The sequence below is a fragment of the Cyprinus carpio genome, chromosome A13 (genome assembly GCF_018340385.1).
Source record: "Cyprinus carpio isolate SPL01 chromosome A13, ASM1834038v1, whole genome shotgun sequence".
NCBI lineage: Eukaryota > Metazoa > Chordata > Actinopteri > Cypriniformes > Cyprinidae > Cyprinus > Cyprinus carpio.
In genome coordinates this window covers 17,444,632-17,464,628 of record NC_056584.1, presented here as the reverse complement: position 1 = coordinate 17,464,628, position 19,997 = coordinate 17,444,632, and the positions used below count along the sequence as shown (strand labels likewise).

Here is a 19,997-nt window from a genome sequence, read left to right as displayed (position 1 = left end):
TTCACAATTTGAGCCCGATGAATCCTGGCATTGTCATCTTGGAATATGTCCGTGCCATCAGGGAAGAAAAAATTAATTGACGGAATAACCTGGTCATTCAGTATATTCAGGTAGTTAGTTGACCTCATTCTTTGGGCACATAACATAATCATCCATGCAGTAATTATCCAATGGGAGGAACTTAACTATTTGCTTTGTTAAATCCAGGTGGTGACTTTTTTTTTTTTTTTTGTAACTAGGCAGTGTAAAAAAAAAAAAAAAAATATATATATATATATATATATATATATATATATATATGAATATATACATATATATATATATATTTGACTGAATGGAACATTTGTATTGATGTAGGTTTTTTTTTTTTTTTTTTAAATGAGAGATGCTGTATTATTTAAAAAAAAAAAAAACATTCTTATTAATATGCATAAGATTAAGTCATTACCTCTCCATCATCTTGCCGGTATGGCAGTGGTGGTAGAAAAAAAAAAAAAAAAAAAACGTACCTTCTTCGGCATCATTCTGATCAATGCTTCTGACAGTCCCGTCCTCATTATTAAACCCAACCTTAGCTCCAGGTGTTCGTTCATGCAATGAAATGAACTCTGAATTCAGAGCTGAGCACTTCTTCGGCCCACTATACCTACTACTGCCACGATCACCAGCTGGAGTGCCCTTGATAGCCACCAGAGGGCACTCCATCCCATACCTTTGCCATTCTATCCTGGACTACATTTCCCATAACCCATTGCCCAGACTCATCATGCCTGATTGTTTTCACGTTGCTCATTACCTCTGCCTATATAAGCCTGGTGTTTTCAGTCACTCTTTGTGAAGTCTTTTCCATTTGTCTTTTTGTTTTTACCCTGGGACGCTCATCCTGAGGAAACTACAGATTATGCCCGTTCCAGTTTGCAGGGGTCTGCATCATTTCTTCAAAGGGTGTTGGGTCACAGAAAGACTTCAGATGACCTAATACCTGTAAAGAGATGATGCCAACTTGAATCGATTTGTACAACTGCTAAAATTTCTCTATGTTGTAATCATTATGATCACACTCGTAATAATCGCTTTAATGAGCTTCTGCCTAATTCGTGTTAGCTGACTGTATGATTCTATTATCTTGAATTTTCATTTGTGAAGAGGGGTGCTGCTATGTCACGATCACCAGATGGAGTGCCCTTGATAGTCACCAGAGGACACTCCACTTCATCCCATACCTTTGCCACTCTATCCTGGACTACATTTCCTATAGTTGTACTCTAGACTGTGGCATGAAGGAAAAATTACTAACAATAGTTTTCAAGGACTAGTTCACCCAAAAAAATAATTTATTTACTCTCAGGCGATCCAATGTAGACAAGTTTGTTTCTTCACTGGAAAATAAAATGGATAAATTTGGCATTACATCACTCCCCAGTGGATCCTCTGCAGTGAATGGGTGCCATCAGAATGAGAGTTCAAACAGCTGATAAAAACATGATAATAATCCACAAGTAATTGACAACTCCACTTCATCAATTAATGTTTTGTAATGCAAAAACCTGTATGTTTGTAATAAACACATCCATCAAGACATTTTTAACTTCAAATCATTGCCTCCTCTAGTCATATATTGCTTCCAGTGAAAAAGTCATCTTGTTTGAATCAGGACAGAAATATGCACAGATCAACCACAGTTTATGATCAAAAATAGTCCAAAACAGTTCTCAACATAGTGAGAACAAGATGGACTTTCTTTTTAGTTGTTAAAAGTTATTTTGATCATTATGACAAGAACTGCCAATAAAAAAGTTTTTTTTTTTTCTGTCTGTGTAATGATAAACAGACACGATTGCACTATGTCTTATAAGTGTCAAGTTGCTTGTAGATTTGGAACTGATGTTGAAAATATTTTATCATATACGCAGGATATATGGAATCATTTCACAATAGCTGTCACTGCCTCACAACCAAATATAAAAGGCTGATATATGATTTAGCTGAGATGGTGAGAAAGTGTTTGTAGAATCCAAGAATAAAACAGACAAAGTTTTCAGCCTCCACAGTGAAGCAGTGGTCTCCTGACGCAAGCTACAGGGTTGTTTATAATCATTATATGAGACAGAGCTATGATTAACAAGACAATGCTGGGAGGACACTACAGATACAGTATGTATGAGATACAGTTTCTCCAAAGCACATGGCTCTTCACTGTTCTTGAGTGCCAAGCAGGGTTCATTTTACCTTGCCCACAGTCCTCCACACACAGACAGATCAGAGACATGAGCCTGGAATCAGAGGGAAAGAAACAAGACATATTCTGTGCCTTTAAGACTGTATGAGTTGTTTCTCTCTGTACACCTACAAAATCCACAAAAAATTAATCAAAATTAATATCACTTGTTTTCATGCAGGTTTAATCATTATACAGGCTTGCATTGTAATTAGGTATTTCTTTAATGAACAACAATTATTTTATTGTTTTTGCATACTTGATTTTGATGGATCTGTCTCATCCAGATAATACAGTCAGGCAGTGATTACGGCAAACTTAGAACCTGTCAGAAATCAGAAAGTGTAAAACTAATTTTAAACCTGACAAATTTTAAAGACTGAAGTCTAGGCGAGGAGCAGCAGGCTTTTATGAACATTTCAAGTCTTAAGGACAAGAAGGATAGAAATGACGTCAAAGACATCTGTTTGTTCAGTCTGAAACTTTTCAAAACATTTGAGCTGTGCAATTTTTTTCCCTATTAGTTCAATTAACTGAATGGAATTATTAAATGATCCTTAATAAGCTCTACTGGACAAATAACACAACTAAAATGTTTTTTGTAAAGACTTTTGTAAAGTATGTATAAAAAGAGTAATTTAATGACAAACACTTACATGTACATGAATGCAAATTATTAAGTCAAATCTCAATTAATTAAATGTTTTATAAACAAATAAGGTGACATTTTAATAACATTTTTATGTGCAAATGTACCTTTTAAAGGTCAGCATTAAAACTTTTATTAGCATTAATGTGTGGTTTATTAGGTTGACAATTTTCTGTTTGTTGTCTTATATTTTACAAGGACAAAACATAACACTGCCAAGCCAAAGATAAAGTCCAAAATGTAAATAAGATAACGGGATGCATTAAATCACTTGATTTAATGAGTCTGACAGAAATTGTAATAAAAACATATTTATGAAATGTAAGTCAGTATTTAGCTCGACATACTGTTCCTTTCTAAATAAGTTGCCCTCACATGGGAATAAACTGGGCACTGTGTGGGAGCCAGCGGAAACGGAGCCTGGCCATCAGAGAGTCGTCAGGGTTCTCAAACTCAGAAAAGCCCAGATGGTTGAGGATGGCATACACACCAGCTTTAGCTGCCACCTACAAACCAGCAAAACATTTCAATCACTTGAACAATAAAAGGAGTGATAGTTGATATTCCATTACTTAATATATATCTATATCTACATGTGGGGTTTATGTTCAAAAGTGGCGCAGCTGCTCACTTTTCCTGAAAGGTTGACAGGATGACAATGAAATGCTTTTGTTGCCTTGACAGAATATTAAACTGGTGCATTTTCAGTGTACTTCATAATTGAATAAATTCACAGAGCTCAGCTTTCAAACCTAAAACCTATAAAGTGCTTCACCAGCTGAATCTACCTTAAGAACAACTGGGACTTTTTATCCAGACTGTTTAGTGGGCAATTGGAAGAAAGAAAGAAAGAAATCAATAATTTTATTCAGCACTGACAGAAAAGACATTTATAATTGTAAAAAAAAAAATTCTATTTCAAATAGATGATGTTCTTTTGAACTTTTTATTAAAAGAACCCCCCCCCCCCAAAAAAAAAAAGTAACATGGTTTATACAAAAATATTAAGCAGCTTATCTGTTTTCAATATTGATTATAAGAAATGTTTCTTGAGCACCAAATCAGCATATTAGAATGATTTGTGATCATGTAACACTGAAAACTCTGCAGAAAATCTTTCACATCACAGGAATAAACTACATTTTCAAATAGATTTAAATAGAAAAGTTATTTTAAATTGTCATAATATTTCACAGTATTGTTTTTTATTGTATATTTAATCAAATAAATGAAGCTTTGGTGAGCACAATTAAAAATTTACTGTTTATGTTTAATGCAATTATATTTACATAATTTGATATTATTTCTATTTAATTTTTCATTGTGCTCTCTAAATGTGGAAAATCATGAGATTAATCATGATTATTTTTTTCTTTTCAATGCCATAGTTTTCAACAGTAAATATAAGAAAACACTACGTGACTTAAAGTCTTCCAATTCTCTTCTACCCATCAATCCGAGGATAAAAGCTGTGGCTTTAAACCTCTGAATGAGACAGAATATTGACAGACTGACATTTTCCCATGAATGTGTCATGGAACTCAGAACTATGTTTAGCTGAAGTACAGTGAGCCTGAGGACTGTTCAGCCATTCATCTTCCCACAAGGCACTGGTCTGCTGCACCATGGGTGTCCTAAAATCAGCTTCTCAAGGTTACAGAAACATTTTAACTGTAGATAGGCTTGAAGTGTTGAGTATGAGTGGCAGGTTATACCTGTATCTTTCTTCAGGCTTTAGTGTAAAGTCACTTAATGAAAATTTAACTATTTTTAAGAAGATATCTTTAAAACAGCACACTTTATCTTGATGTTTTTAACAAAAACAAGGTCCTCTGTACTCAATAAGGCTGATCATTGATTAATGCACTTTTTGCTGTTTTTGTGACACTCACATTCCAAAAGTAGGAGACCGCATTTTGAAGCTGTTTTTTATTTTTAAACCAGGAAATAAATTTATTTAAAACTGAAAACAAAGAAAAGGGTCGCACTTTATTTTAATAAGGTAGTTGTTACATTTAGGCATTTGGTAGGATTAGGGATGTAGAATATGGTCATGCAGAATATGTGCTTTATAAGTACTAATAAACAGGTAATGAGCAACTAGTTAATAGTGAGAATTGGTCCCTATACTAAAGTGTTACCAAGAAAATTTATGAGGTAAAATGAACAAGAAATATTAAGAGTTCTGCACTCTTAGTAGGCCACTGCAATTACTGACAAAAATACTGAAAGTAATGAGTAGTAAGTTTAGATGTGGTCATAATATCTTATATAACCAAGCTTTGAATTCTCTGATGTTAAATTGCTACCTTTTTTATTTTATTTAAAATATGTTTTTTTTTTTTTTGGAACAAAAAATATTTAAATGTAATTTTTACATTTTTATTTTATATGTATATTTTGTAAATCAAATAAAATACACAATTACATAAGCATGAACAGCTTGCAGGTGATATGTTTTTTTTTTTTTCCTAAAGTGAGCAAGTGAGTCAGGCTTTACCTGAGACATCCACTGGCTGAAGGATCGCCTCCAGGAGTCTTTCTTCTCCAGATGGAGGTAGCAGTTGAAGAGGATGAGATAAATGTAACGCTCAAGGTACTGTAGGCTCCTTAACCGTAACCACTGAGCATCAGCTTCTGATTTAGCCATCTTAATCTGAAGAGGAAGAAATGCCAGTGAACTCATTGTTATTCCTCTAGTTTCCCTTTTATTTTTGCCAAAATGCTGATGGAATGACATAATCAGCTGTTCGCTCATTTTTTTTTTAAGATTATCATTTCAGGTATTATCTTCATTATCCATTCACTTTGATAAGTTTTGGTTTAAGCAGCCTCTGAGATCTACACAAACAAGTGATTACTACAATATTTGCATTGCTTGGTTGACTATATAAACATGTTTTTCAGCCTCAAATTAAACACATTCAGAGTGCTCTAGGCTGATGCACAGCAATGGGCATTAATAATCTCTTGGTCCCTTTGAGCGCATCAGCACAAATGAGAAAATTGTACCTCTATCTCAAGGCTATGTTAGGTAAAAAAACAATTGCTTTTGAAGCAATCTATTATTCAACATGGCTCCTAAAAGCACTGACTAACTGTCCTATTAACTACCTTTTTTACAGTTGACTTTTCATGCTGAAGTTTATGCAAGCAAAACACATAAAAAATTATTCAAGTGTATGCATGTATGTATAAATCACATTTCACCTGTCTGTAAGTGGATATGATGATTTCCCGTAAATGGTAATGCATGGGGGTCATCGTCTCACTAACCACATCCAGAGCAATGTCCACTTCTCTCTTCACACGATGGCCTTCAGGTAACACCCTTACCACCTGCATCACCACCTAAATGCACACACATGCACGCATGGGTCAAAATTAATCAAATCAAATGTTTTTAAATCTATATCCAGAATAAAAACTATTTTCTATTAAATACATTCATTTACATTGCATTGGTGGGTTATTAATCATTGAATTGAAACGTTCAAAATTAACAAATTGTTTGTTATTAGATTGACACCGGCAGCCGTTTAAGAAAGTATAACCTCAATGTACCTCAAACTCTCCTTTGGTGTACTTGGCGTTGGGGACACTTACAAACTCATCTTCTTCACACTCAGGAAAGCCCTGAAGAAAACAGGGTCAGGTTTATGAAACTGATTGTAGCTCAGTTTAAACATTTTTCCTCTATCCAATGTTCTGGGGGTGAATAATTTAATTCTCATTTCCTCCCTCCACTAGCTGAAAATGACCTACATTAATGTGCCACAGGGTGAGAGTGGCGATGACCATGGCTGCAGTAGTTCGGTCTTTCCCATCATGACAGTTGAAGATGAAAGCACAGTTGGGGTCTTCAGCCAGACTGCTCTTCATGGCCTCCAACAACTGGTCAAAAACCTGAGGGACAAAAAAAAAAAAAATTCAACTAAAGCGTCAAATCTATACCATTCTTATAGTGTACTGACTTGCCTCTTCTTTAGGTGCGCAGCAGTCAGACAGGGGAATCCGCTGGTAGCTGAGACCTGGATGAACACTCTTCTGATGGACAAAGAGCTCCTCAATGGTGTGACAAGTCTTAAACATTCTCATCTGTTTATCCTGCTCTGTAATCACCTCCAGCCATTTCTCACACCTCAGGATGTCATGCTTCAGTGTCAGCTCCATTTCCTGTGGAGACAGCCATATTGCTAAAGTTTAGGTTCTTAGATCACAGCAGCCATATTTTTGGGTGAAAATCAAAAAAACTTTCATCAGTTTATGAGGAAATCAAAAGCTACTACCTGTAACAATGAAAAACATTCTACAATACATTAAATGGACCAAACATTTAGCTACTCATGCAATAAAACTGCAACAAAATTTGGCCTAAAATAAGACGGACACAGTGTCAATGTCACAATGTATTTACACTCTAGTGCAATTTTTGATGAGTAGTATCACCTCAAACGGAACCCCAATGATTTTGCACACGGATGTATTCAATGTCACCTTTTTGAACGAATCATTTACGTGAACATTCATTCTAATTCATTTGCATAAACCAACTCATGGTAATTTTAATAAGGGATAATAAGGCATAAACCAACTCATGGTAATTTTAATAAGTGATTTTATTGACTTATTTTGGTTTAATTATGGTTTAAAAGTTGAATAAGTGTTATTAGTCACTTTTATTAAGCAAGTGTGCATTAATTATCGTGACTCAGTGACATAAAAATGGAATAAATGTCTTTGAGGACCAAATAAATCAGCATATTACATTTCTGAAATGTGACACTGATAATGCTGAAAAATTAAATGTGACACTGACGACTGGCGTAATGGCTGCTGAAAATTAAGCTTTGCCATCAAAGGAATAAATGGCATTCTAAATATATTAAAATGGTATATTTTTGTTTTATATTGCTGATTTTGTTTGCATAAGAGACTTCCTTCAAAAACATTTAAAAAATCTTATCAACACTAAACTTTTGAACAGTGTATCACAGTATAACAGTATATATCTAATGATGTAATCTGTTACATATCTTTTTGGTAAACAGAATTGAGTCATTTGGATGAATCCGAATCTGTACCACTATGCATTTCAAATACACATGATGTGTGGCTGATAGCTTATACTGCACACTGCATTGAACTTTTTTATGTGTTTACACAGTATGCAAGCTGTACCAGTCATATAAAGCCACTGAAAGACTACCCTCTTCAATTCCATTTAATAACATATCTGCCCTGGTCAGAATTGCACCTGGAGCTTCTGTGGATGTTGAACACAGACTGGAATAGGCTGTTCTAGACTGCCTGGTTCTCGTGGGGTGAACATTTGTCCGTTTGCCTCCAGCACAAGCTCCTCCTGCAGATTCAGCCAGAGGATCGTAGAGTGCCCTCGCCTCTGGTCTGTCAGGTAGGACATCACGACAGCCAGAGCCTGAAATGGGCACAAACAAGCTTTGATCATTTATTATTAGACTTTACAGACAGCCACAATTTAGGAGCCTGGGCTGCTGAATTAGCTTTAGAAAGGACTTACCTCAGAGTTTGGCTGGGCCATCCCATATAGAGCCATTTTGGAAACACGTCTGAAATTGGCCACTTTCATCTCCTTGGCTGTACTGAGCAGATCTGTTGCTAAAAATTTACTGGACACCTTTAAAAAAAATTGAAGATATTATGTGCATAATGCACAGGCCTATGTTTTAGGAAGAATCTGCAGAAGGAGGTCACAGCTAGTCTCTGATAAGAGCAGGGCTAGAAAGACTGGCATATCAGATAATATCAGGGAAGAAAAGGACTCTTCAAGGATAAAGTAAAAAGACTATTACCTGGTGCATATGAACATACAGTATATGACTATGTAATTTTTATCTGTTATATGTAATTTCTACGTCATCACAGCAAACACAAAACATTCCCTTAAAATTAGTATACAGTTCCCCTTTGGCTATGTTTTGGGGAAGGCACTTCCTAACATTCTAGGAACTTTTTTTTTAATGTTTTAGGATTTCTATAACTATAAACTAATGTTCTGGGAATGTTCTAGGAACCAAAAATTGTTCACTCTTACCAGAACTCGAATCCCATCAGTTATAAGGCTGGCTGGTGCTGAGAGTTCAGAGCTATCCATGCAGGCAAGCAGTCTGTAGATCCAAGCGTTCATACACAGCCACTGACTGAAGCTCTGAGGAAATGCCTGTGGATACTACAGAGATAGAGATACAGCAGACAATGGAAAAATTATTCAAATTATGGCATATACTAACAAAAATAACTGCTTTTAAATATAATAATATGGTAGCATATAGTTAGCAATACCTGATCATGAAGATATGCATTGAATACTAGTAGGTACACATAGCGTTCAAGACTTTGCAGTGTTCTTTGCAGGAAATAGGCTTTTGTGCTTTTTCCCTGCAAACAAAACACATGACACAAATATGTGACCTTCATTTAACAAATTGCAACCATTTTATATCAGTTTGCCAACAAGGACAGAAGAATGTTTCAGTTGGGACTTACTTGAATCTGGTAATCTTCGCCAATGCCTTCAAGCTTTAGTTTGTTTTCAAACACAGCATCTTTTATATTATGCATCTCAGAGCACATGGCAATAGCATCATCAACCTGTGGTATATATACATAAAAAAACCACGTGGTTTATGTAAAACTATTCATTCAATAATTCCTAATATGGTATATGTTTTTTTAAGATGTAAAAGTCTCAGTTTCTATTTACTTTTGCAAATGAATTGAAAGCAATTGGACTATTTCATGAAACCAAGACTTTTACAAACATCTTTAATACATTCTAACCTCATCAAGGACTTGTTGACCTTTAGGTAGGCGACTGATTAGCAACTCAATCACTTGGAAATCCAATTTGTGTTCACTCTTCTGTATTTCTTGCCTGTGAAAGCGATGAAAAATAAGTAGAACTTAAGCAGAAAAAGGACCTCAAAACACAACATTACCTCAGTAGAGTGTTAATAAGTAATGCTTTTCTTTGAAAAGGTAAACAGTAATTGAAATTGCACTAACACTGTACCATAGGTACCTGGGGCTCTCTGATGCCCCCTGCAGGTGATGGAAGACTATGGCTCCCAGGATTAAGCCAAGATTGGTGCGTCCCACCCCCACCTGGCAGCTGAAAAGCAGTGCAGGCAGAGGTCTGGAGCTGTCCCGCATCAAAGAGAGGTTTGGGGTCACCTGGTGCACACAAATGTGGGTGAATTTGTAAAAGCACATTGGAATGAACTAAATGAACATAATGATTTAGCACAATATACATGTCTGAATTTATTTCTGTAACCTCAAACAAGAACACTCATTCATTTTTGGCTGTGTCAAACTCTAATAAAGGGAAAATGAAATTAAGATGGAAAAGATGAAGAAACTGGAATAAAAAAATCTTGCCCTTTCCTCATCATGAGTGGATACCTGAAAACATTTTTTATGTTTTTAAGTAAACCTTTATAACTTTTGTCTTTGTTAATATGGTTTTCAAAGATTGATGTAACTGTTGACTGTGAAATATAAATATGGTTTGTTGGCTAGCGCTGGGTTTAATGTTCGGGGTTCTTGGGTTGAATTATTGGTTCAGAGACACAAATCATCAAATATAAATAATAAACCAGAGCTCACATAGAGTTATTTTAAACATAGAAAGTAGAGGGAGAAAAAAAGATATATACAATATTCACAGAGATCTTACCCTGAGTATATTAACAAAGGCATCAAATGTCTCCTCCAGTGGGGCCCCTTCCATAGGGAGCGGCAATCTATAATATCTAAATTCATCAAAATTTGTCATTAAACAATACACAGAACTAAAAGAATTTGAAAAGTAAGGTTAATTTTGATTCATATATGCATTTTTTCATCTATGGACACTACTTTGGGTTTAATTTACAACAGATTTCCGCTATTTTTAAACAAATAAAGTTTTTTTCCATGCCATTATCATTTATTTTTGAAACTGTTCAAATGCCTTTTATGTTTGGGGTCAATAAAATGCTTTAATTCAGCAAGGATGCATTAAACTTGATCAAAAGTTACAGTAAACATTTATGATTTAATAACAGTATGCAACATTGTAAATAAGATTGCAAATCATCATATTAGAATGATTTCTGAAGAATCATTTGACACTAAAGATTGGAGTAATGAAAATTCAGTTTTGCCATCATGGCAGTAAACTTTTAAAATATATTAAAATAGAAAATAATTATTTGAAAGTATAATAATATTTAACAATATTACATTTTAATGTATTTTTGTTCAAATAAATGCAACCTTTCAAAAGCACAAAAAAAACACTAAGTAACTCCAACTTTTGAACAGTACAGATTTTATTCTGTCGTAAAATATGAGGAATTACCTGTGCAGTGGTTGACTGAAAAGTGGTCTTTTGTAGACCTCCTCAGTGACATGAATGTCCTCCTCTGACAGAATCTGAACCTGCTGAGGATCATCTTTAAAATGCTCAATGTCATTATAGACATAGAACATATTTTCACTCAGCTTTGCAAAGTCACACAACTGGAGAAAATATCAGAGAATTAAAACCTGACATGGAACAGACACAATGATCTCTGTCAACATTTCACCATAAAAGGATGGCAAGCGATCCTCCTCATACAACCAGTTCTGCTCTATAACAGACCTCTTTCCGGATGGAGAGCTCTATTTGCTCTGCGCTGAGCTCTCTGTCTAGGTCATGCAGGTTCTCATGTAGGTTCTCTCTTCCTCTGGGAGTGTATGGAATAAAGTCTCCATCTGAGCGGAAGAAGACCACTGGTTCCTTCCTCACACAGATGAAAACCACCTCCTGTTCACATATTTTTGGGATAAACAGCAATTAACCTGATATTATTGTTTGAAGGTCTATCTGCAGAAAATATGGTAGTCAGAATGGTCAAGACCTCTGAGATAGGACAGACCAAAATCACAATTTTACAGGATAATACAGACATTTGATTGTTTCAAACTAGTTACTTAACATGTTACACTCTTAAAAATAAAGGTTATTTACTGCCATTAATGGCTCCATGAAAAACCTCTAATATTCATGGAATCATTCCATTGCACAAAACTTTCTTTAGATTATTAAATTGTTCTTCACTCTTAAAAAAATGATTCTTAACTGTACACTGACAGGTTCTTTGGTGAACCCAAAATGGCTTGTTCTATGGCATTGCTGCAAAAGGTTCCTATTTTTAAGAGTGTAGGTTAATTAAATTTTATGCTACAGTACATAACAACATAATAGCTAACATATCTAATAGTTCTTACAGGAAAAAAGTAATAGGACCCCAAAGTGAACTGTATTCATGGAAAGTAGCACTCACTGACCTCACAGCCGTCAATCTGCAATCTCTGGAGGACCTGTTTGAAACCATTCAGGCTAGGTTGGCCCATTCCGAAAAGTGGGTAGTTTCCCTTGACCTTGCGGAAGTTGGGGGCCCCGTGGCTTTTTGTAGTATTTAAGACATCAGCTCTATTGTATATATCCTGTACCATAAAAAACTCCCCCTGGACAATATAAAAGCAAGTCATAAAACCTATTTAATCGTAAATGACAATAAATTTCCATAATTGATCTACATTTCCTGCTCATTACTGCATTTTCCATTACATCTCCAGGCGTTTTCAAGTATTAAGCTCTAAATATTTAGTTTAAATATCAAAAGGTGAAGCATACCAGCACTAGGTAGTGCTCTGGCAACAGGTCAGATATCCTTCCCATTGAGTAGTTGGAGGATTGGATCTTGTCATGAATCTGAAACTCTTCCCTGCAGTTATTTCTGTATAGAGACAAAACTCATAACATCTATCAAAATGTCATACATGAAACCCCACAACTGATAATACATTGTCTTTTCAAGTAACACACAGGCGTGACATTTTGTGCATATGAGGGCCCTTACGGCTATTTTTAAAAAGCATCATGTTGCACTTGTCACTTACGTGATGACAACAGGGGCCACCTTGTTTGTGATGATGGATTTGGTTTTGCTGTTGTGAATGTTCACCGACTGTAGTGAGCGTCTGTGCTCAGCCATGCCATTCCCTTGGTGATCAGCCTGGTGTGTAGGTGCAAACGGAGCAGCCTGGGAAGTTGCACTGGCACTCGTACCCATAATCTGCACAGTGCTGGAATGAGGATTTATACTGTGACTAATATAAAATAAACAGGCAGACATGTTAGCCATTTTAAATTGGGTTATTTCTAACATTTGCACTTTTTAAAGAGCCAGATGCACTTTGTGCTGCAATACCACAGAGATTCAATTTCCTGGAACCCTAACACATGTAATGCACAACAAACCTCCCAAATAAAACACATTATTGAAGCTTTGAATGTGTTCTACAGACCTAAAAGTAAGTCAGACTATCAAATATGCATGTGCATAGCATCTCTGTCATATCTGACTGTTAAATGAATGGCTTACGGTCTCACAGCTGTGCCGCGTGTGGTCACATCCTTTGGTTTTTGCATCTTAGTTTCAGCAAGGTTTAGGTCTCTAAGTGTAAATCCTGTCAACACGAAATTAGTTTCCTGTTGCTAGCAGAATCTTTACATAAAAAGCCTTTTGTTTTAACTTCAACCTCTTCCAAAGATTCGCTAATCTCTTTTCTTCTCTTTCTCGCTCAGTGCCTGTCTGGTTCTCTTCTCACAGTGACAGGATAACCGTTCTAACCCTTCTGGGGGCCACAAAGAAATACAGTACATCTGGCAACCAGACGACAGTGTGGGTGGCTCCAGACATTCACAGGGACAGCCCATGCAAAGGCCATGATACAGAAAGCCAAAAGTGAGAGAAATTGCAAGATTAAAGATTTCTGACGCCTTTGCATCTACTGAAATCTGAAAGTGTTTGAAGTCAGAATCATGAAGCCAATTGAATCTCCTCCATGCATTGCAGTGATAATGCAGTTAATTAAACGAATACCGGTTTTCCCCTCCTCCTTCATAAGATCAAGTTTGTGCCAGAGAGATATCACTGGGAAATATATGATAGCTCTGTGAATGTCATTAGGACATTCCTGCCTTGTTTATATAACTGGCTGGTCTATTGAAAGTTTGGGATACTGAGTCGCTGGCACCAAGAGCAATGCTTCCCTATTCAGGGGCTTGATTTAAATTCCAGTTGTGTCTGAGTATCATGGTCACAGAACAAAAAACAACAACAAAAAATCTCTAAATATGGATGGGAAAGGCCCCGGGATGCATTTGTACAATGCTGCACAGATCAGTGCACAGATATGCAGTGAGTGGGAGTGACCAGTGATTGGCACATCCTTGTGAGGCTGAGAAATAAGGAGTTTAAAAATGACCGCAGTGTTTTGTTCATGTGTGTTAAGCTTTCAATCGGAAAATACTAAAACACTGGAGTTACAATCATAAGCGGCTGTGTAACAATTACACACACTGCAACAAAGTTTTTAAAATCCATATGTGAGTCAAACCAGGCACTAAAAAATTTATTAAAAAATAAATAAAAATCAAGATTTTCTATGAAAAACGAATAACTTTTGCTAATAATAATAATAAAAAATATATATTATCCTAAGTAAATGTGAAATTATTGTAAATTGGTTAATTCTCTTATTTTGCCATGTTTTCAGTTCTAAAAAATAATATTTCATATATTATTCAGTGACTCTTTCTGCATATTACATTGATACTCCGGGAGGTGCCCATAGGGAGATGCCGAGTGAGTCATGCATGGAATCATCCACTCAACCTATTCGTTCAAAAACACTGATTCTTTCAGAAATACTTATGTGGCTTCGTTTGGGACTACTTTCGTTGTTCGTTTCGAAATCAAAAATAAAACTGGCAATATAGTGTCCAAAAACCAATACTCTAACTTACTTTAGCTAACTTTATTAAAGTGTTTTATAAAAACAATATGCCATTCTCAATCCATTTTGTTTCACATTGTTCTAAGAGTTCATGTAAATCAGCTCTTGTACACTTAGCCTAAGTACATGCCCACCAGCACTTCACATGATGCTGACTGAGAAGCAAACTTAGCTAAACCAAGCTAACTTCAGGTTAAAAAGACATAATTGTACACTTAATAGAGCAAATATTTCTACCGGGAAGCAAAGACAAGGTTATAGTGAAAGTAAATATCATGAAGTTACCTCACCTGGATACCTGCGTTCTCAGACACCTGTCAGGCCTTGAGAGAGGCAATTAAAAGTAGAAGACGACCGAGTCCACGTCACACTCATCTTGAGACAGTCAATTAATGTCCCTCACAGGTCCAAAGACATGCAGTCAGGTGTCAATCCATAAGAGCGAGTCTCAGCATAGAGCAGTGCAGATGGATAACACATGAGGAGGAGAGATCGCCACCTCCCTCTTTCAGCTGCCTCTTTCACTGGCAATAAATGTTATGGAAGAGGAAGATGTTGGTGGGTGGATTCTCATCTTTTCAGCAGTCAGTAACAGCTCCATCTCCCAGCAACGGTGCTGCTGTCGTGCCTGAAATGTTGAAAAGCCTGCGATGTGGGGGACGGAGTATGAATAAGCTGACAAATTTGAACAGTACGATTTTAATAATACTCTGGATTACCAAGACTTGTAATGGTCATAGTTAATCGCAATGTCTCAAACCCAAGTTGTTGCATATTGCAGAGGGTAATTTTGCTCACTAGCGGCCTTAATTTGTGTCGAATGTCTTTCATTGCATCGAAACTAGCCTCTGCTTGAACTGCTGGTGTGAAGTGGACACATTGTGTTGCCATGAGTTTCCAAGCAACTAAGCTCTCTTCATGAGGCATTCATGTACTGTAATAAGGGCTTCTAGAACTCCCCTTTAGTATAACAGTTTAGCATTTACAAAACCAGAGCCAGAACTAACTTACAGAGGACCAGAATCTTTTTTTTTTTTTGCATTCATAAAACTAAGATGCACACTTACCCTAGTGCTCCATCCAGCGGCAAACCCTAGTATTTCAAACTCAACATATTGTTTACATGACATTCAAGCAAATTAAAATACACAAGAATTTGACAGAGAAGTTGATATCAAGGAACTTTTATTGATCTTGCTGCAACAGTGTCCACTGGCATTGGCAATTCATTAAAAATTAAATTGAACAGGGTCTCAAAGAAGAAAGAAAATACAGTTTCCAATTTCTGCCACATTAGATAAAACTCTCATCCTAAATCCCACCAAAGAGCTAAATGCATTTCTGAAAGTTTCTGAGACCCGGGGAAAGTATGAAGAAAAAAAAGCAGTGATCTTTTTTTTTAAATCAAAAATAACTAAACGTCCATACTTCAGAGTTGAAACAAGCTGGGATTTGACAAATCTATTACAGAAGGACAGTATATCAAGTTCCCTTTAATGTAAATCAAAAAGTCTATAAATCAACCCGGAAATTAAAATGTGCATCTAATTGTCAAGGATATCACCAGTATTGAATATTTCATAGAAAGTTAACTGCAACCGACCAAAGTCAAACCTAAACCTTGTTTATTTTAACCAATCCATTACTATTACAAATATTACACTGCTATATTGGCAAATCATTCCATCTCTGTAAGAAAGTAAATAATAATAAACATGTTTCCAAAAATATAATGTTTTCTAGTAAAACATAGCAATATTTGATCTTATCCTCAACTTAAAAGTTGGAAAGAAATCAAACAGAAAGGAACTGATCCTGTATTTAAGGTATGAAAGGGAACAGCATTTGACACAGCTGCTCGGCTTAGTAAAGTAAGGCATGGATACAGAGGCTAAGCACAAGAGATCACTGTGAGAGAGAGAGAGAAAAAAAAACTGTGCTTCAGAGAATGACTGGAGCACAGAAAGAGACAATTAAAGTCATGAGAATAAGTCTTATCCTCTTTAAGTCACTTTGTTTGGATAATCTCTTTGCTTAATTCTCTTATATTAATCAAACCTTCTCGTCTTCCACAAGATTTGGCATCCCAAAAAACAAACTCAACAACATTTAAATGATCTGACGTGTAAACTAAACTAGACTAAGAAGCAGACCAAAAGAACATGCATAGAAGAGCATTGGAAAGATTCAATTCAAGTTTTCAAGATGTTTGATCTGAATGAAAATATGAATGTCTGGTCACTACAAAACTATCCATCTTTCAAAGGATCGTTCACATTGTGTTGCTGTGAGACAGACAATAGTAAAATGACCATAACAACACTTCAGTGCTTACCTACCTTTGATTTGATTATCAAGGTTCGTAAGGATTGTAGTAATCGGAAAGTGACAGTAGATGTCACAGCTGATATTAATGTTAAATATTCACTGTGCTATTTCTCCCATGAAAGGAGCCGTAAGATGTGTACTTGTTAGGTACATAATGCAAGTGCTTCCTGAGACCAGCTCTCTTTTTGTCATCATTTTATAAAGCATCTTAAACCCTTGATCAGTTCAACAGTACTTGGTATTGTCTACCTTTAACCAGAGAGTGTGAATTCAGAGCTGATGTTGACGTTTCAAGTGTCTCGCCATGCAAAGGTAGGTACAAATCTGAACAGAAACATTCTCTCTGACCTAAAGTAAAAGTTTGGTCATTCAAAATTGCAATCAGATGTCATTACTTAACTTAAAATTAACCTGCTAAAAGGGCAAAAGGCTATGGACTGAAATGCTAATGTTGGGGTAGTTCTAAATAAAACAAAACAAAAAAAAAAATCTGTTTGGCATTGTAAACCTATATAACTTCAACTGAGTAATCAAAGTCTGTGGTCTGTTTTTGGCTAATTCTATAAAAAAAATTTTTTTGAGCTGAACAAATACCTGAAAAAAAAAAATCTATGGAAAAAAAAAAGGAAACTGTTTTAACTGATAAAAAAAGATACAGAATCATTTCAGTTTTTTAATCAAAACTGTGGTGATAATCTTGCTGTCCCTTTTAAATAAAACTGGGGGGGGGGGGGGTTTCCAGTAATTGTTTTAGATGAAAAAAAAAAATAACAACAACAAAAACTTACATTTGGGAGGCCATGTACATAACGATAACTGCATTTCCTGACTTGAGTGCAAATCAGTTTACATGTGAACCAAGTAAACGCATTACGGGTATCAACTGGAACGGTGTACTCTGAACAATCAGGAGTAAATCTCTGATGGCTGATTTGTTTATGAGTCTACTACGGTAAATTGGTAATATATCCGGGCACTTACAATACAGAATTTTTCCCTTGCTCTGTGACTTAAGCAAGTACAGCTGATGGAAGCCCTGAAACCTAAACGAAAAGAGCTCAACAGGCTCACAGGTTAACTTTCAGGGCTCCAGCAGCCCCACTGGGCAAACTTTAGTCATTAATCCCCATGATTATGCAGCACCCAGCAGCTAGAGAGAGCTATAGGAGAGGGCTCACAACATTGGTTTCTACAAGCCAAGCCACTGGCACACAGGTACCAGGTAATTAATCTTCAAGTTGGTTCCTCTTCTTTAGATGTCCATCTCAAACTGAGCATCTTCACCTGCAACACACAAAAAACATTATCATTTGCATCATGCATGAGCACTAAAAGAGAATGGTGTGAGCTTGTTTTATTGTAATTGTACAAACAATGTTTTGTGCTGCTAACACTAATCTAACCCTCCAGCACAAAGCAGGGAGGTTCCAGTGGAAACAGTTCCAGTTCAGTCAGTTTTAAAGACCAACCTTGCCCTGGCTTGGCATCATGGTTTTTGATGTTGTTAGCCTCATTCCTCTTGTTTTCATTCAGGACGTTCTTGCTTGTCACTCCTGGGATAACCGGCAGGTGTGCTGGTGGGGTCTGGGCGATGGGTGAGTTACGCCGGTCTAACAGGAACTTGCGATCATAGATTATTCGAGTTCCTGCATTGTCATTATAAAAAAAACAAAACACTGTTATAAGCCGGTTTTATTACATAACTATCAGCTTGCATAAAATTTCATAATCCTGAAGCAATATGACACATTCCCTTTTGCATTACAAAGAAGAAAACAGGTCATATGGGATTGAAAACAACAAGAGGATGAGTAAATGATGACAAATATGTTACATTTTGTTTTGCATTGAAGAGAAGAGGTCATGTGGTATGGGATTGAAAAAGAAGAAAACAGGTCATATGGGATTGAAAACAACAAGAGGATGATTTAGTGTTGGTGGTTGAGTCTATCAATAATCTAATTCTTTAAATAGTCTAAAGGCCCGATGAAAACCAAAAGCACAACAATAGCATTTACTGACAGCAATCAAGATCACGAATGGTAGAGTGTGCACTGCTACACGTGTCGGTCTCTATATACGGTTAATGTAAAGCGTTATTTTGTTCCGTCTTATTCTGTCCATCAGGCACTGCGGACCAATCATGTTGATCAGAGAGTCGCACAGGCGGGGCTGTTTTTGTTTTGAACTACATGGCTGTGTCTCAAAAGCTTAGTAAGCTGCCTTCCTAGGCAACATGTTTTGGTCATCGTCGATTTAAACGTCTCGACAGTTTGAGCATCATCAGACTGTCTACATGCAAACTAAATAAACGTTTCTACGACCCCTAAAAATACTGTCTAAGCAGACTAAACACTAGGTTGTGAGACACAGCCTTTTATGTGGTTACGGCTTCCTGGCCAACACAGGCCCCCTCTAACATTAGACGGGCTCCGTGTAAACAACAGGCAAACGGCTGCAGATATAAGCCTGGACGTACAGCACACATCTCAGGCGGGTTATTATATTACCTCCCGGGGTGGTGGAGAATAAAGTGCCTCCGGGAGTGGTGCAATAGTCGTGAGGTAGCTGCGTTGAATCGTTTATCAGCACCGTCCTGGTCGGGATGGCCCTGCTCTCACTAAGCTGACGACTGGACGACATTGCACTTGCTTCGGGTGCTAATCAGAGTCGAGCGATAAGTTTTCCCGATGGAAGGCAAAAACCTCGGGCCCTTTCCCCTCGTTTCTTATCTCTTTGCCAAGGCTTTCTTAACGTTCAGCTCGTCCTCCCAGCCGTCAGCACCGTCCCCTCCCTCCGCCAGGCAGGAAGCGAAGAGCGCTGCAAGGATATGACGTCCAGGGAGAATTACGTCGCGCAAACGCCCACCCCGCGAAACGTCATTATGATGTTCATTTTAATATTATTCAGTTAGAAAAGATGAATATA

General features: G+C 36.6%; 2 protein-coding genes across 12 annotated transcripts; both read right to left on the bottom strand.

The window, feature by feature from the left end:
* Positions 1-1,500: 1,500 nt before the first annotated feature.
* On the bottom strand, positions 1,501-15,288 carry LOC109066110 (paladin-like). 11 transcript variants are annotated; one of them, XR_006161524.1, is made up of 22 exons: positions 13,325-14,321; positions 12,840-13,049; positions 12,574-12,676; positions 12,225-12,404; positions 11,536-11,700; positions 11,251-11,411; positions 10,585-10,660; positions 9,919-10,079; positions 9,687-9,780; positions 9,393-9,497; positions 9,189-9,284; positions 8,941-9,075; positions 8,407-8,523; positions 8,125-8,304; positions 6,846-7,043; positions 6,633-6,773; positions 6,432-6,503; positions 6,078-6,218; positions 5,368-5,523; positions 3,243-3,373; positions 2,478-2,543; positions 2,204-2,273 (listed from the first exon to the last, which is right to left on the bottom strand). XR_006161524.1 is itself a non-coding variant. In XM_042769084.1 (21 exons), the coding sequence occupies exons 1-21, from the start codon at positions 13,369-13,371 to the stop codon at positions 2,144-2,146; spliced, it is 2,775 nt and encodes a 924-aa protein (XP_042625018.1). In that variant the 5' UTR covers positions 13,372-14,325; the 3' UTR covers positions 1,501-2,143. The 11 variants fall into 11 exon arrangements, 9 of the variants coding, with proteins under 9 accessions (XP_042625018.1, XP_042625016.1, XP_042625021.1 ...); XR_006161523.1 differs by having other exon boundaries at positions 2,221-2,346; XM_042769084.1 differs by lacking the exon at positions 2,478-2,543 and having other exon boundaries at positions 1,501-2,273; positions 12,840-13,025; positions 13,325-14,325.
* Positions 15,289-15,909: 621 nt separating this feature from the next.
* eif4ebp2 (eukaryotic translation initiation factor 4E binding protein 2) lies at positions 15,910-19,891 on the bottom strand. Its single transcript, XM_019083109.2, has 3 exons — positions 19,580-19,891; positions 18,539-18,715; positions 15,910-18,353 (listed from the first exon to the last, which is right to left on the bottom strand). The coding sequence occupies exons 1-3, from the start codon at positions 19,710-19,712 to the stop codon at positions 18,322-18,324; spliced, it is 342 nt and encodes a 113-aa protein (XP_018938654.1). The 5' UTR covers positions 19,713-19,891; the 3' UTR covers positions 15,910-18,321.
* Between the last annotated feature and the right edge of the window lie 106 nt (positions 19,892-19,997).

Coding starts and splice junctions, on each gene's coding strand:
- eif4ebp2 (XM_019083109.2), bottom strand. CDS start 19,712: ATGTCGTCCAGTCGTCAGCTTAGTGAGAGCAGGGCCATCCCGACCAGG. Junction 18,716..19,579: donor ATTCTCCACCACCCCGGGAG/GTAATATAATAA, acceptor ATGACAATGCAG/GAACTCGAATAATCTATGAT. Junction 18,354..18,538: donor TGATGCCAAGCCAGGGCAAG/GTTGGTCTTTAA, acceptor TGTGTGTTGCAG/GTGAAGATGCTCAGTTTGAG.
- LOC109066110 (XM_042769082.1), bottom strand. CDS start 13,371: ATGCAAAAACCAAAGGATGTGACCACACGCGGCACAGCTGTGAGACC. Junction 8,524..8,940: donor CTGATGGGATTCGAGTTCTG/GTAAGAGTGAAC, acceptor TTTTTTTTAAAG/GTGTCCAGTAAATTTTTAGC. Junction 5,524..6,077: donor TCATATCCACTTACAGACAG/GTGAAATGTGAT, acceptor CTTCCTCTTCAG/ATTAAGATGGCTAAATCAGA.